Raw genomic sequence first — 14663 nt, 5'->3', positions numbered from 1 at the left:
AGCCAAGGAGAAAATCTGCCTTCCTCTGTCTTTACCTTATGTTGATCTCGCTTAGACTTTTTCAAGCAATTTAGATATACTGTCTGATTCTTTTTTCAATGCAGTTGTGGCAGTACAAAATGAAATGTGTCCGAAGGCCCTGTTCAGGGCCGGTAAGTACTGGGCATACTTGCCTCAGAGACTCTACCGCCTGCAGACATACTGGTCATTTATCACGCCCCCCACAGCCTTAGCTGAGCCACCCAGACCCCCACCACTCTGAGGGCTGGCACAGAAAATGAACGTCATCTCTTTGCCATCTGTTAGTCTCTGAAATCCTTGACCTGATTATCAGCTTAGAACTTGGTAAAAAGTGGTTCCAGCAGTTTCACCATCTTGAGGTGTTGCATTGGCCTCTCCACCGTCACCTTCTTCTTAAGCTCCAGTTGCTTCCCTACCAGCTAAGGCAGCAGAGGGGCCATAACTACCTGAGGAGCCCTCAGGTGCCGACAGCAGCAGCACCCTGTGAACAACGGAGGGCACCCAGCCGACCTTCCCAGGCCCCTCACACCTAGAGCTCGGGGTGATGGTTCTGACCCAACTTTGCTCTTCAGCCTCCAGGAAGTCGTTTGTGTTTGAGCTGAACGAGTGCGCTTCCAGCCGCATCCTGAAGCTGGAGAAGGAGAACCAGAGCCTCCAGAGCACCATCCAGGGGCTGCGGGACGCCTCCCTGGCCCTGGAGGAGAGCAGCCTCAAGTGCGGGGAGCTGGAGAAGGAGAACCAGCAGCTCAGCACGAAGGTAACGAGATTGGCTGCCTCGGTCCTGACCAGCAGAGCTGGCTTTGCTTTCTCACCCGAGCCTGGCCCGTCCTGGGTCCTCCCTGACGTTAGAGGGATGGTGCGCCTCGCCGTCCGCTGAGCACCACAGAGGACATGGCCCGACACTGGCCTTCCTGGAGCCAGGGCACAGCTTGGGCGCGTCCAGATGGCATGGTCACTCAGAGGCCTCTGAGAAGGAGGGCACAGGGTCAGCCAGGACACGGCTGCCCAGAGTCCCAAGCACTCTGGTGCCTGCTTGGCTTTCCCACCAACCGAGTGTCGCCCAGGCTGTAGGCTGACTTTGGTGGGAAAAGTCTGTAAACCAGAGTTCCCGAAGTCCGTATCCCTCCCTGAGACTCACCATCCTGCTGGGGGCCTTAGAGACGGTGCCTTCCCATGCCTCATTTGCATTGATGTCCTCAGTTCATTCCTCCTGCCAGGGATTCTGGTTTTGAGAGGAAAGGGGGCAGTCTTGGAAGTCCATCATGGGAACACAAGCCCGGCACGGGGGCTGCTGGCAGGTCCCTGGCACCCGCGTGCTCTGGGGCCCTAGAGCCTCACTACATGAGCCCTCGGCCCAAGCCTGGTGCTCCTATGGGGAGGATGGGGACCCCCTTGGGGCCAGCCCCCATCTCAGCCCAGCAAGCTCTCCCTAGGGAAATGGAGGTCCTTCGGGGATGGACAGGCATAAGGAAGGGCCCTGGTTCCATGACAAAAAGAACCAGACGAAGAAAGATGGAGGGGTGTCTAGCAGTGGTGGGCGGGACGTGGGCAATCACATCTTCCTCCTAAAAGCAACAACAATCAGAAACGCAAATGTTGGAATCTCATTCCTTTCTCTGTGAGGGAAGGGGCGGCAGAGGTGTCGCATTAAGAGTAAGGTGGGAGAGGGGGTGAGCAAGGTGGGGGGTTGGAGGACACACACTCCAGGCCCCAACTGAGTGAGAGCAAGGCTGGGGCCAGCCCATAGCTGTGCGTTGAGCCCTGCCTGACCCTCAGGATAGTAGTGGACAAGGCCTGAGACAGAAGCAGTGCAAGTGAATAGGGGGTAAGCTGGGAGGGAAGCTGACCGATTGGTGCCCATGACCTTTTTCTCTACCATGAGCCGGAAGTGCAAACTGTGTGGGCTGAGAGGAGATGGTCAAGGGTGTGGGGAGCTCATTCCAGAACAAGGCCTGACCTGGGGCAGCGGCTCAGGGACACCACCTGGAGCCAGGCTTCCCTCCTCCCGCTCTGCCAGCCTTGGCGGTGGCTGCTGTACCTCCCCAAGAAGCGGGCAGGAGGGTTTTTCCTTGAGAAAAGGCCTGTGAGAGTGTTCTGTGGGTCTGCTGGGTTCGGGTCTGCTGTGAAACATCGTTCACTTCGTGAAACTGACTTTTGCACGGGCTGGGTCTTTGGCTCTGCAGATTGAAAAGTTGCAGCTCCAGCTGCAGAAGGAAAAGCAGAGCAACCAGGATTTGGAGACCCTCAGTGAGGAGCTCATCAAAGAGAATGAACAGCTGCACAGTGACATGGAGACCCTGAAGGCTGACAAAGCCAGGCAGGTAGGCCCTCTAGAGCGCATGGCGCCCCTGGCTGCAAGGGGGGGCGTCCAGGATCACAGCCCTGTCCTGGTCATTGGTCATTGATTCCGGGGTGACCAGTTCCTCACTCACCTGCAGCTCAGAGCAGCAATCCTCAGCTGCAGCAGGGGGATGGGGACAGGTTTCTCCTCCCAGGGACACTGGCCATCTCGTTTTTGACTGACAGGACATGGGGGCGGGTTGGAAGGGGAGGTGCTCCTGGCTGTGGTGCAGTGAGGCCAGGGATGCTGCTGAATGTCCGGCAGCCCTGGCACAAAGAATGATCCCGCTCCATATGTCCAGGGTCACCCTGGCAAACCTCCACGGCAGATCCGCCTGGCACTACCACAAGGCCCAGGGATGGCAGCCCAGCATTGGGACAGTGGCTCAGTGATGCCACTCAGGGGCCAGGTTTCCCTTTTCCTGCTCTGCCACCCTTGGCAGTGGTTGTTGTACCCCCCCAAAAAAAAGTGGGCAGGAAGAAGGTGGAGGGTGAAGAGACAGAGGGAAGGCCTCCCTAGACCCTCTTATCGACATGTCATTGACCAGACCCAGCACATGACTACCCCTAGCTGCAAGGGAGGCTGTGTATCAAGAACTGGGGTTTTTCAGCCTCTCTAGTAGAGCAGAAAGTCGGGGGTGGGATAGTGCTATGTATAGTGAAGAGACAGGCGAGGTCCCCCTCTCTTGTATTGTCTAGAAGGAAGAATGATAGGTGACAAGCCAGGTGACTTCAGATGCGTGCTATTGAGGGAATATACGTGGTCCAGGGAGAGTCTTGCTAAGTGCAAGACGTTTGGAATCGTGCAGGGCCTCTCTGAGGAGCTGACACACTGAGCTCTGGAGGATGAGAAAGAGCCAGTGGTGCTGAAGGCCGGGGATGGAGGCCGGTGAATATTCACGGCAGAGGGAAGATCACGTGGAATGTCTGCAGGGGAGAGTGGTGTGAGGAGCGGCCACGGGTGGGCGGCCAGCTCAACGGGCTCCTGTGGACCAGGATAAAAAGCACTGAGGGAAACCACTTGCATTGTTTTAAGTAAGGGGAGGTGTGGCTTATGTTTTCTAAGCCTTCCCGGCTGCTGTGAATGTGTTTTGACTTCACCTGTCTCAGTGGGGATCTCTGTGCCCTTCACCTTGTGTCCATCTCAGGCCTCCGGAAAAATTAGGATGTCCTTTGGGTCCATGGTGGGGTGTCTTTCCCAAGTCTATTCTTCAGTCCCCCATTTGGATCAAATCACTGGAATACTTTCGTGCGGCCACCTGTGTCATTTCCATCGTGTTTTCCTGCAGATCAAGGATTTTGAGCAAGAAAAGGATCATCTCAACCAAACGGTGCAGTTGCTGCGGGAGAGGTCAGAGGTCAGCAGCGAGGTCCGCGTGAAGGACATCGAGAAGGAGAACGAAGCCCTCCACCAGACGGTGACGGAGACCAGCAGCAAGCTCAGCAAGCTGGAGTCGGAGCGGCAGCAGCTGCACCGGGACCTGGAGCAGGTGAAGGAGAAGGCAGCGCGGGCGGAGGGGCTGGAGAAGGAGATGCACCGGCTGGAGAAGGAGAACGAGAAGCTGGCCCGGGAGGTGACCTCGCTGACGACGGCCACCGAGAAAGTGGACACCCTGGAGCGCGAGAGCCAGGGCCTGTCGCTGGAGAACCGGAGGTTGCAGAAGTCCCTGGACACCCTGCAGAACGTGTCGGTGCAGCTCGCAGGCCTGGAGCGGGACAACAAGCAGCTGGACGAGGAGAACCTGGAGCTGCGCAGGATGGTGGAGGCCATGCGCTTCACGGGCGCCAAGATGGCTCAGATCGAGAGGGAGAACCAGGAGCTGGAGCGGGAGAAGGAGGAGCTGAGGAAGAACGTGGAGCTGCTGAGCAGCCTGAGCAAGAAGTCGGAGCGCCTGGAGCTGAGCTACCAGAGCGTGAGTGCCGAGAACCTGCGGCTGCAGCAGACCCTGGAGCGGGAGCGCGGGGAGCTGGAGGCGCGGAACCAGGCCCTGCAGCGGGACCTGGAGGCCCAGCAGCTGGCCAGCAAGCAGCTGGAGAGGTCCGAGAAGGACAAGGAGGCCCTGGAGCAGGAGGTGGCCCAGCTGGAGAAAGACAAGAAGCTGCTGGAGAAGGAGGTGAGTCGGCTGTGGCAGCAGGTGGAGTTCAAGGACACGGTCTTGGACGACATCACCACCAAGCTGTCGGCCGCTGAGAAGGAGAGCCGCGCCCTGGACAAGGAGCTGGCACGCTGCAGGGACACGGCCACCAAGCTGAAGGAGCTAGAGAAGGACAACAGAGACCTCACCAAGCAAGTCACCATGCACACCAGGACGCTGACCACCCTGGGAGAGGTGAGCGGGGTGCCAGAAGCCCTTCCAGGGCGGGGGTGGGGAGTGGGGCGCGGGGTTGACGTCTTTGTCCAGAGCTGCACAGGTGTGCCGTGAGGGGTGTGCTTCTAGATCGAAGTGGGATTGTGTGTCCTCCTTCGTTGCCTTCCTTGGTTCTAGACAGGATAGTGCCGAAAGGTAAGAAGAACCGACTGAAACACAGCTGTTCTCTCACTGCCCAGAGGTAACCCGGACTCTGGCTGACTTATTTTATTCCAGCATTCCTCCCATGCATATCATGTACACGCATGCACACATGCACATGCACATGTACACATGATGTCCATTCTCTGCATCCTAACCCTATTGTATTTGTTATGCCTTTTCTCATTATGTTAAATAAGCTTTATATCCTAGCTGGTTTGGCTTAACAGATATAGCTTCAACCTGCAGGCTAAAGGGTCCCAGGTTCAATCCTTGTCAAGGGCACATGCCCAGGTTGTGAGCTCGATCCCCAATAGGGAGCGTGCAGGAGGCAATCAATTAATGATTCTCTCTCATCATTGATGTTTCTATCTCTCCCTCTTCCTTCCTCTCTGAAATTAATAAAACTATATTTAAAAAGTAAATTAAGCTTGAAGCCACATATAACTTACTGTAATTGGTTTTTTTAGCATTTAGGCTGTTTTCTATTTTTTCTACTTTTTTTTTAAATCAACCATTTATCCCCGTTATGTCCTCTTTCACCTCCTCCCACCACCCTCCCACAATCACCACCTGGCTCTCTCATGTCTATTAGTTCTTGCTTTTTTCTTCTCTGTTTGCTCAATCCCACCACCACCGTCCTGAACACCCACCCCCCGCCAAAGCTGCCTGCCAGCTCTCTATATATGAGTTTTTCTCTATTTTGCTCGGTGGTTCTATTTGCTCATGAAATTCCCATATGAATGAAATAGTACGGTACCTGCCTCTCTCTCTGACTGGCTTATTTCACTTAAGATAATGCTCTCCAGGTCCACCCCTGCTGTTGCAAAGAGTTCAGTTTCCTTCCTTTTCATGGTAGAGTAGTGTTCCATTGTGTAGGTGTACTGATGATTTTTAAGACATCCTCATCTTGATCCCTTACATTCAGTCTTTTAAAATGTCTGAATTCGCTAAAACCGGTTTGACTCAGTGGTAGAGCATCGGTCTGCGGACTGAAGGGTCCCAGGTTCGATTCTGGTCAAGGGCATGTATCTTGGTTGCAGGCACATCCCTGTAGGGGGTGTGCAGGAGGCAGCTGGTCGATGTTTCTCTCTCATCGACGTTTCTAGCTCGCTCTCTCTCTCTCCCTTCCTCTCTGTAAAAAAATCAATAAAAAATATTTTTAAAAAATAAATAAATAAAATAAAATGTCTGAATTCTCTTCCACACTTTGATGCCATAGTTCAGTTCTTAGCTGTCTTCTCCTCCTTTTACTTTTTACTTATGTGTCTCCTCTCCTTTAATGTGGGAGGGCCGAGTGGGCGGGAGCTGTGTGAGGAGAACCCAGGGCAGGCTCTGGGGTTAGAGCTTGGATGTCAGCCCTCCTGGTTTCCTGTGTGGAGTCACCCCCCGTAGCGCAGAGGGCATCTTCCTCGGGCACATCTTTCCCCTGGCGGGGTGCCGGCGGGGGGAGGGAGCCTCCACTAGTTAAGTAACACTGGACATGTGCACCTTCACAGACAGGTTTCTTTTCTCAGGATTAGCCTAGAAGTATAATTGCAGGACCAAAGGGTGTGGATTGTTTTACAGTTTCTTGGCAAATGGGTGATCTGCTTCCCTGGAACCTTCGGCCTGGGCCACGGGGCGTGTCTGCAGCGTGTTAGGGGGAATAGTGCTCTGGTGCAGCTTCACCCGAATAGCCCGACACAGAAGCTGAGTCTCAAGCGTGTGGGAGCTCAGTGTGGCTATCCCCTAGGGCCGCGGTCAGCAAACTGCGGTTCACAAGTCACACGCAGCTTCTTGGCCCCTTGAGTGTGGCTCTTCCACAAAATATCACGGCCTGGGCGAGTCTATTTTGAAGAAGTGGCGTTAGAAGAAGTTTAAGTTTAAAAAATTTGGCTCTCTAAAAGAAATGTCAATCGTTGTGCTGTTGATATTTGGCCCTGTGGACTGATGAGTTTGCCGACCACTGGCCTAGGGGAGTCCTCTCCTGGCTCCTTTGCATGTGGCCAGCAGAGGAGAAAGAGAGTGAGTGAGAAAGACCACACTTCATGGGGCAGAACCCAGCCACACGACTGAACCTAGCGACAAGGGAGGCTGGGAAGTGTGTTCCAGGAAGAAAGGGAAATAGATTTGGCGAGCATGGGTCTCATCTCACGCTCACAAGAGCACAATCCTTGCAGGCAGATGAGCATGCTGCCGACTCATAGTCCCGCCTCTGTGAGCATGGGTGAGGTTTCGCTGCAGTAACAGACAGCACCAGAACCGCAGTGGATGGCCACGTGCAGGCTTACTTCTCACTCACAAGCGTCCAGGAGACTCTCCCGGAAGCTTGTCACCTGTACCAGGACTCAGCCGCTTTGATCTGACAGCACCACCACCTCAGCAGGTCTGAGCGGTGGCCATGGCTGGGGAAAGGCAACTGGCAGGTTACACACCAGCTCTTCTCAGCTCTGAGGCTAGGAAGTGATGAGGTCATTCCACACACAGCCCACCGGCTGGGACCTGTCACCTGTCGTCACCTCGCCACAGGGTGGCTGGAGATTTGCTGGTAGAATGAATGGGGAGCTCCTTTCTCGGTCATACTGGTGGTCCGAGCCTGCGGATTTGGAGGGGGCAGGCATGCGTGCAGCTAGCTGAGACACCGGGTAGAAAACTAGCTGCTGGAGAGCTGCAAAGAGGGGTGGGAGCAGGTGGACTAACTACAGCAACCACCTCAATGAGAGCCGCACCCACTTTTGAAAAGTAAATCAAAACCAGAATTTAAAATGAAATCTTCTTCCATTTGTACTTTGTGTTTGTTCCAAATTCTCTGCCACAAGCATTAAATTACAGTCCTCCCTAAAAGAGGAGGTCATTGGAATGTGAGCCTCCTAACCGGAGATCCATGTGACAATGTTTCCAACACACGTGTATGGATGTGCGTGGAGCTCATTGGCCTGGTGCACGGTCGTGTGGCCTGGCCGTCTGCGCTGGCTGGAAGGGTGTGTACACCCTTCTCTCTGGAAGAGGGGTTCACCCGCCCCCATCAAACCGCCCGCCCAGCCCCAGTGTCCTGGGAACGCACCTGCTCAGCCTTCCAAAGAGCCTGCGCTCGGCCGTCGCCGCTGGCTCCTGGCCCAGCTCGTCCCCTCCCTGTCCTACAGGAACTGGTGCTGGAGAAGCTGAAGAGCCAGCGGCTGACCAGCGAGCTGGACAAACTGGGCCAGGAGCTGGAGAAGGTCGGCCTCTGCAAGGAGCTGCTGCTGCAGGACGACAACTGCGACAGCGACCGGTGAGCACCCTCCCCGGGACGTCCGCAGGCCCCACAGCCCGTGCCCGCCCCTGGTGCGCCCGCCCCAGCTCCCAGCTCTGCTCAGCCTTCACAGCCCAGGGCCTTCGTCCTTCACATCTAGTCCCCTTCCTGGAGGTTCCCAAGGAGAGGATGGAGACTCTTTTGTCCACAAAAAGGCTACTTTTGTTTTTTTAATAGACGCTTTTATTTTAGAGTAGTTTTGGGTTCACGGTAAAATCGAGGGGAAGGTATTGAGATTTCCCATATGCCCCCCTGCCTCACCATCACCGTCGCCCCCCATGGTGGCCCATTTGTTACTCGATGGACCTGCACTGACAGTCTGGTTTAATGAGGGACTGCTCCTGGCGAGCCTCGTGTGGGCATGGCGAGATGGATAATGACGTGTACATCGTAGTATCCATGATGTTTTTACTGCCCGAGCAGTCCTCTGTTCCAACTACTAGTATTATCCCTCTCCAATACCCCAGCCCTTTAATTAAAAAACAAAAAAACAAAAAAAAAGCTTATTGTAGCCTTTTCCTGCAATGCTCTCCTAAATGATCTCATTTTTCAAGGGAATCCAGTGTCCTTAATTTTTTGCTGGACTTGTAGCTGACAGCATCCACGTGCTAGAGCACATGTGTCAAACACAAGGCCCGCGGGCCAAATCCATCCCGCCAGGCCTTGCAATGTGGCCCGCACCGCGCTGTCATCACTGCACTCCGCTGCGTTTCCATCACAATGACAGTTTATGACTGTTCAGTAAACCATTCGGCCCGCGATTTAGGCTGGATTTTAGATTTTGGCCCCTTCTCTGATTGAGTTCGACACCCCTATGCTAGAGAATAGCACGGTGACCTTGGGCACGATGACCTTGGGCAAGTGGCTTAACCTCTCTGAGGCTCAGTTTCCTCTTCTGTAAAAAGCCCGTGATAACCCCTCTCTATGGCAACGATTATGCAACTGCCCAGTGATGTGTGATGTGTCACAGGCATGTTGACAGGGAGTTCGGGTGGGCTCTGGCGGGCTGGTCTGGGCGGCATGCTGCCCGGTGCAGAGGGAACCTGCCTCATGGGGAGGGAGGTGTGGCAGCTGGGAGGTCGGGAGCTCGTGGGTGGAAAAGGCAGACAAATGATAGTGTTGTGTCCTTGTATTCTTCAGAAAATACAAGATCTTGGAGGGCAGGAATGAATCGGCATTAAAGACGACGCTGGCCATGAAAGAAGAAAAGATCGTGTTCCTGGAAGCTCAGGTGGAAGAGAAGGCCAGCCTGACCCGCGAGCTGCAGAAGGAGCTCCAGGCGGTAAGAGCTGCTGTCAGGGACGGTGCTGGGTCCTGCCGGGAGGTCCCTGCCTCGTCCTCCCCGGTGCCTCGCCCGGCAGCAGAGGGGCAGCCTGTGCGCCCTCTCATGGCGCAGGTGTGGGTTGGAGGGAGCTATTTCAGATCATGCCGTCAGGGCTGGACATCCAGAGAGTGAATCAGGTTTGTGGGGAGAGGAGGCGAGATCTGGGGATCCTGGTGAGAACCTACTGAATGGGCATGGGGCCCCAGACAGTAATGAGCACCCTCCATGGGACACACAGGTGCACAGAGGCACTTAAGGATGTGCAAATCTGCTCCTGGTGCACACCTGCTGTCCATATGTGTGCTATCCACACATGTGTGCACACAGGCACCCTCCCGTCTCTCCTTTATGAATTCTTGGCACATTTCTTGGTTGCGTGATTGGATAAGGAATCTAGAACAAAGCGATTCTAGAGCCGATAGGGGCTTTCTGACGTCACCTGGTCCCTCTTCTCACAGCTCACCTCCCTCTGAGGGGGCGGACCGCTGAGGCTCAGGGGTGAAGAGACCTGCCTGTCGGGTGGCTAAAGTCAGGCTGGGGCAGGATGGGGTCCCAGGCCCCTGCCCTTCCTGTCATCCTGGGAGGAAGGAGAGCAGGACTGAGGCGGTGTGCGCCTCCACCCGTTACCGCAGGCTGTCTGTCTCCTTGTCCAGCCGCTGTGGGGGAGGGTGGGTGTGTGGGGGCCGATCCCTGGCTGCCTCGGGCTCTGCACAGGCCTCTTCCCACCCCACGTGTGCCTCTGTGCTCCTGTGTCCGCAGCTGAAGGAGTGCGAGCTCCTCAGGGAGGGGAAGCACCTGCAGAACTCGCTGAGACACCCTGCGGGGACCTCGGTGGCCGGCCACCAGGACAAGGAGGGCTGGGGGCCGAGCCACAAGGAGGCCACCATGGAGCTGCTCCGGGTGAAGGACCGGGCCATCGAGCTGGAGCGGAACGTGAGTCGCTGCCCCCCTCCCCCTGTCGCTCAGGCCATCCCACTCCTCATCCTCACTGGAGAGGACACCGGATGTAGGATCTGCTGGCTTAGCCCGGTCTAGTTGGACACTTCTTGATGTGTCCTGGCAGGTCCTAGGAGCTCTGGGTTCCTTCAGCATTCCTGACGTAAAGGCATGGTCCCATTTCCCCACGGTGACCCCCCTCCTGCTCCTCAGACCTGGCCTGTGGCCGTACTCCGTTTCCGCCCCGCTGTGTCGGTGCTCTGTGCCGGGGTCGGCAAGCCAGGCTGGTGCCTGCTCCTGTAAAGAGGTTTTATTGGAACAGACACGCCCTTGGTGTACCTGTCTTGTGGGCAGGGCTAAGTGGTGGGGTAGAGACCACAAGGCTGGCACCCAAAATATTTATTCTCTGGCCCTTCAGGAAAAAGTCTGCCCATGTATGTCTGAGCCCCGATTTTATTCCACCCTCCCCGTCGTCGTATGAGCAGATAGTGATGGTTTTCACCACCTGATGGGTGAGAAAGTGAGGCAGTCCAAGGCCTGACCGAGGTCCCGTGCTAGTGAGGTAGCCCACGGAGCCCGGCGACCCCATGCCCTGGCTCCTGGCCAGGTGGCGGCACATCGGAGGGCTCCATCAGCCTCATGGAGCAGGAGCCACCTCTGAGACACGCTCTCGGGTGTTCACCAGGAAAAGGAGAAAAGCATCTGAGAGCAAGGACACGCTTGCCTCTGCCTCCCGCTCACACCCCCAGTTCAGCAGAATCCCCTTCCTGTGTCTTCTTTTCTATCTTGAAAGCACATACCCCCCAGAACTAGGTGTGGTTTTTCCAGGAGAGAGCAGGCTGGCTTTGGGCCCCCAAAGCGCCCACTTCTGAGGGTTCCTTACAACTCCAGCACCGTTCGCCAGGGGGTGTCTGACGGCCTCGTGCTTCCCCCCCAGAATGCGGCTCTGCAGGCTGAGAAGCAGCTGCTCAGGGACCAGCTGCAGCACCTGGAGACCCAGAACGTGGCCTTCAGCAGCCAGATCCTGACGCTGCAGAAGCAGAGCGCCTTCCTGCAGGAGCACAACACCACGCTGCAGACCCAGACGGCCAAGCTGCAGGTGCGGCAGGAGGGGGTGCTGGGAGACAGACCAGCCCTGGGCTCGGATGCCTCGGAGTCAGCAGGACAGAGCACGGGAGAGTTTGGGGTTCCGTTATGCCATGTTTGTAACCAGTTCTTTGTAGCCTCAGGGTCTTTGACGGTGGCGATGGTTGATGAGCCGGTTTCCGTGAGTGAGCATGCGGCTGCGGTCTCATCTGTTTCCCGACGTCTCCTCTTGGGAACTTTCTTAGGAATGACATGGAAAAGAATCTCTGGGGTCAGCTAAGTTAGTTCAAGAGCTGACCAGGCTCCTTTACCGTCGGGCCTGGCAGAGCCTTTTTAAAGCTACTGTGGGTTTTTCATCTCCGCTGGGGAAGGCGGGCGTGAAGTCAGGAGCGCGTCCAGCAGACCTGGGCCACACAGGCCAGGGCGTTGGTGTATAGTTATGGTTAACAGATGGTGGGAACACACGTGATCGTTTATTAATGCCGTTCCCGAGAGAAGTGTTTGCAAATACGTAACTCGGGCGTCAGGGACAGTAAACAGGAAGCCATTTGGCAAAGAGATTGGGATTTGTTCTATTAAAATAAAATAGGGTCTTGGTTTGTAGTTCCGTTTTTGTTGTCTTTTTGCTATTGTCGTGTCTGCGTCTGGCTCGGACATCAGGGTCATTCTGGCCTCGGAACGAGTTAGGACGGGCTTCTTCCTCTTCAGTTTCCTGGTAGTTTTGGATGTTGGATGGTTCTGGAGGTATCAGGTTAAACTGGCTGGTAGTGTTCAGATGTTTCTATATCTTTACTGATTTTCTGTGTATTTAGTTTTTAACGGACTTTTAATAGTCGTCCAAGAGGGCACCCAAGGTGCTTATCCAGAGAAAGGGCATGGTTGGGCCAAAGAAGTTATGTGTGTGGGGAGGGGCGCAAACTCAGTTTAGCACCACGTGATAGTCCATGTCTGCCGGACTGTCCCCTCAGGCAGAGCCGGGAGGGGAAGCACCTGCAGAGCTCGCTGAGACACCCTGCGGGGACCTGGTGGCCGGTCTCCAGGAGGAGGGCTGGGGGCCGAGCCACAGGAGAAGGGGGGCTGGGCCCTTCCAGTGCAGGTCCTTAACAGTTGGGTTTTGCCGCCCTGAGAGTCCCTGCTATCTTGGTGTCTGCGCTTGCCCTGCTCTTGGCCCCTCACTATGTGCGGGGGTGCGGGGCTGGGGAGTCTGTGGCTCCCTGGGGTCTGCGCCCGGTGAGGCATCACCACCTTCTCCCTCCGGCAGGTGGAAAACTCCACCCTGAGCTCCCAGAGTGCCTCGCTCACTGCGCAGTACACGCTGCTGCAGAACCAGCAGGCGGCCAAGGAGAGCGAGCACGAGAGCCTGCAGAAGCAGCAGGAGCAGCTGGCAGCCGCCCACGAGGCCCTGCTGCAGGACCACGCGCGCCTGGGCGCGCTGCACGAGCACCTGTCCGTGGAGCACGAGGCCCTCCTCGGCCAGCACAGCCGCCTGAAGACCCTGCACCGGACGCTGGAGCTGGAGCACAGGACGCTCGGCGAGAGGTGCGTGCCCGGCTCCCCGGCTCCTGCCCCCTTCGCTCCGGCCCCTCGGGGTTCCTCTGGACCCGCTGCCTCACAGTGAAGAACAGTGAACGGGACGTCCCCCTCAGCGATGTGGGGTTGGAGCAGCTGGAGGCTGAAGGCAGGAGGGTCCCTGAGGGGAGAAGGGTGTGCCCGGCTGATCCCGGCTCTGGGAAACCATGAGTCAGCATTGGGGTGCCTGCTCCCCCGGGCATTCCTGCCCCCTCTTCCTCTCCTCTCCCAGCCAAGCACGAGGAGGGGACGTTCCTCACAGCTGCCGGTGGACACAGATGTGCCTTACCGGCTTCCAGGCCTTTTCTTCCCTGCCCAAGTCTCAAAGCCTGGGCTTTTTTTTTTTTTTTTTTTTTAAACTTTAGAATATATGTCATGGTTCCCAGTAGGGTAACAGAGGGAGGCTGATTTAACAGGGACTGGAAGGTACTCTAGGAACACGTCACGTGGAAGGAGAGGGACTCCGGGACTGGAGGAGACCCCCAAAGCTGGGCCCAGTGTCTGTCCCATCTGCCACTCTCCCGTTTCTCTGTCTGGCCTCGCTCCCTGCCCATGCCCGTCTCCCAGAGAGCGGCTCTGCAGAGAGAAGCCGCTCATGGAGGCTGTGCAGTCTCCTGCGGTGTCCGTTCCCAGCAGATGTGTTTCCCTCCTCAGGCACGAGGACCTGCTAAAGCACAAGGCGGAGCTGGAGGAGCTAGAGAAGGTATTGACCACTGAGCGGGAGGCCCTGCAGCAGGAGCAGAAGACCAACGCCATTGCCACCAGCGAGAACCAGAGGCTGCGGGGAGAGCTGGACAGGTAACCGCCTCCGCCCCTGCTGTGGCATCTGCCAGGTTTCATTCAGAGCAGCTCACTCCGCACCACTGAGCTAAGCTCAAGCCAGTCTCCTGGCAATGGTGTATCTTTCCCCTCCCTGTCATGTCACAGCTGGACGGTCACAAGGTAAAGGCCCGCCAGCTGGTGGCTGGATGGAAGGATAGCAGCACTGGGATGCCGCATTGTCTAGGCTTGGGTGCCCTCCCCTCCCACCTTGATGATGGTGATGACTGTATCGGGCATGGGCCCCTTCATCCTCTACACCAGCCACCCCGTGAGGGAGAGACACTCGGTCCTCAGCATTCATGCATTCCCTATTGGTGTATTCACCTCCTCGCTGAATGCACTTGAACCCCAAATCGGTAGCCGTGGCCTTTCATGGGCCTGTCCACACTGTGAGCTACTGGAGTCGCCTGATGGGCACGTTTGCAGATGAGGTTGAACAAGACCTTTGGCTCCTGCCTTGTTTCAGCTCTCACACTGCAAACCAGAGTCCCCTCTGTGGTCCAGTGAGTGCCATGGAGTTCTGTTTTGTGCTTTTTGGTGATGACATTGCTGTTTGAAATGGCCCCCAAATGGAGTGCCGAAGTGTCCCCAAGTGCAAGGCTGCGTTGGGCCTCACGGGGAGTAAAGCAGCGCCACATGGGGTTCATTTTGGTCCCGAATGTGGTGCTCTTGGCTGTAGGTATACTACACAAGGCGGCTTGACGACCTGAACCATTGATAAAAATGTGACCAGAGACTCACAGGAACCGGCGGGGACAGTTTCAGTATCCACTAAATGAGT

General features: G+C 56.2%; 1 protein-coding gene across 2 annotated transcripts in view; it reads left to right on the top strand.

Moving 5' to 3' along the window:
* CCDC88C (coiled-coil domain containing 88C) overlaps positions 1-14663 on the top strand; it is a 103580-nt gene that overhangs the window by 65953 nt on the left and 22964 nt on the right. The window contains exons 13-21 of one of the 2 annotated variants that reach the window (XM_036411686.2): positions 594-778; positions 2205-2342; positions 3651-4691; positions 7997-8124; positions 9286-9427; positions 10229-10402; positions 11343-11504; positions 12753-13030; positions 13715-13858. In XM_036411686.2, coding sequence (XP_036267579.1) covers positions 594-778; positions 2205-2342; positions 3651-4691; positions 7997-8124; positions 9286-9427; positions 10229-10402; positions 11343-11504; positions 12753-13030; positions 13715-13858 — 2392 coding nt within the window. The remainder of the gene's footprint in view (positions 1-593; positions 779-2204; positions 2343-3650; positions 4692-7996; positions 8125-9285; positions 9428-10228; positions 10403-11342; positions 11505-12752; positions 13031-13714; positions 13859-14663) is intronic. The other variant, XM_045571934.1, reaches the window with a different exon arrangement.

The sequence above is a fragment of the Pipistrellus kuhlii genome, unplaced genomic scaffold, assembly GCF_014108245.1.
Source record: "Pipistrellus kuhlii isolate mPipKuh1 unplaced genomic scaffold, mPipKuh1.p scaffold_m20_p_41, whole genome shotgun sequence".
NCBI classification, from domain to species: Eukaryota; Metazoa; Chordata; class Mammalia; order Chiroptera; family Vespertilionidae; genus Pipistrellus; species Pipistrellus kuhlii.
This window is presented reverse-complemented; position numbering and strand designations above follow the sequence as displayed.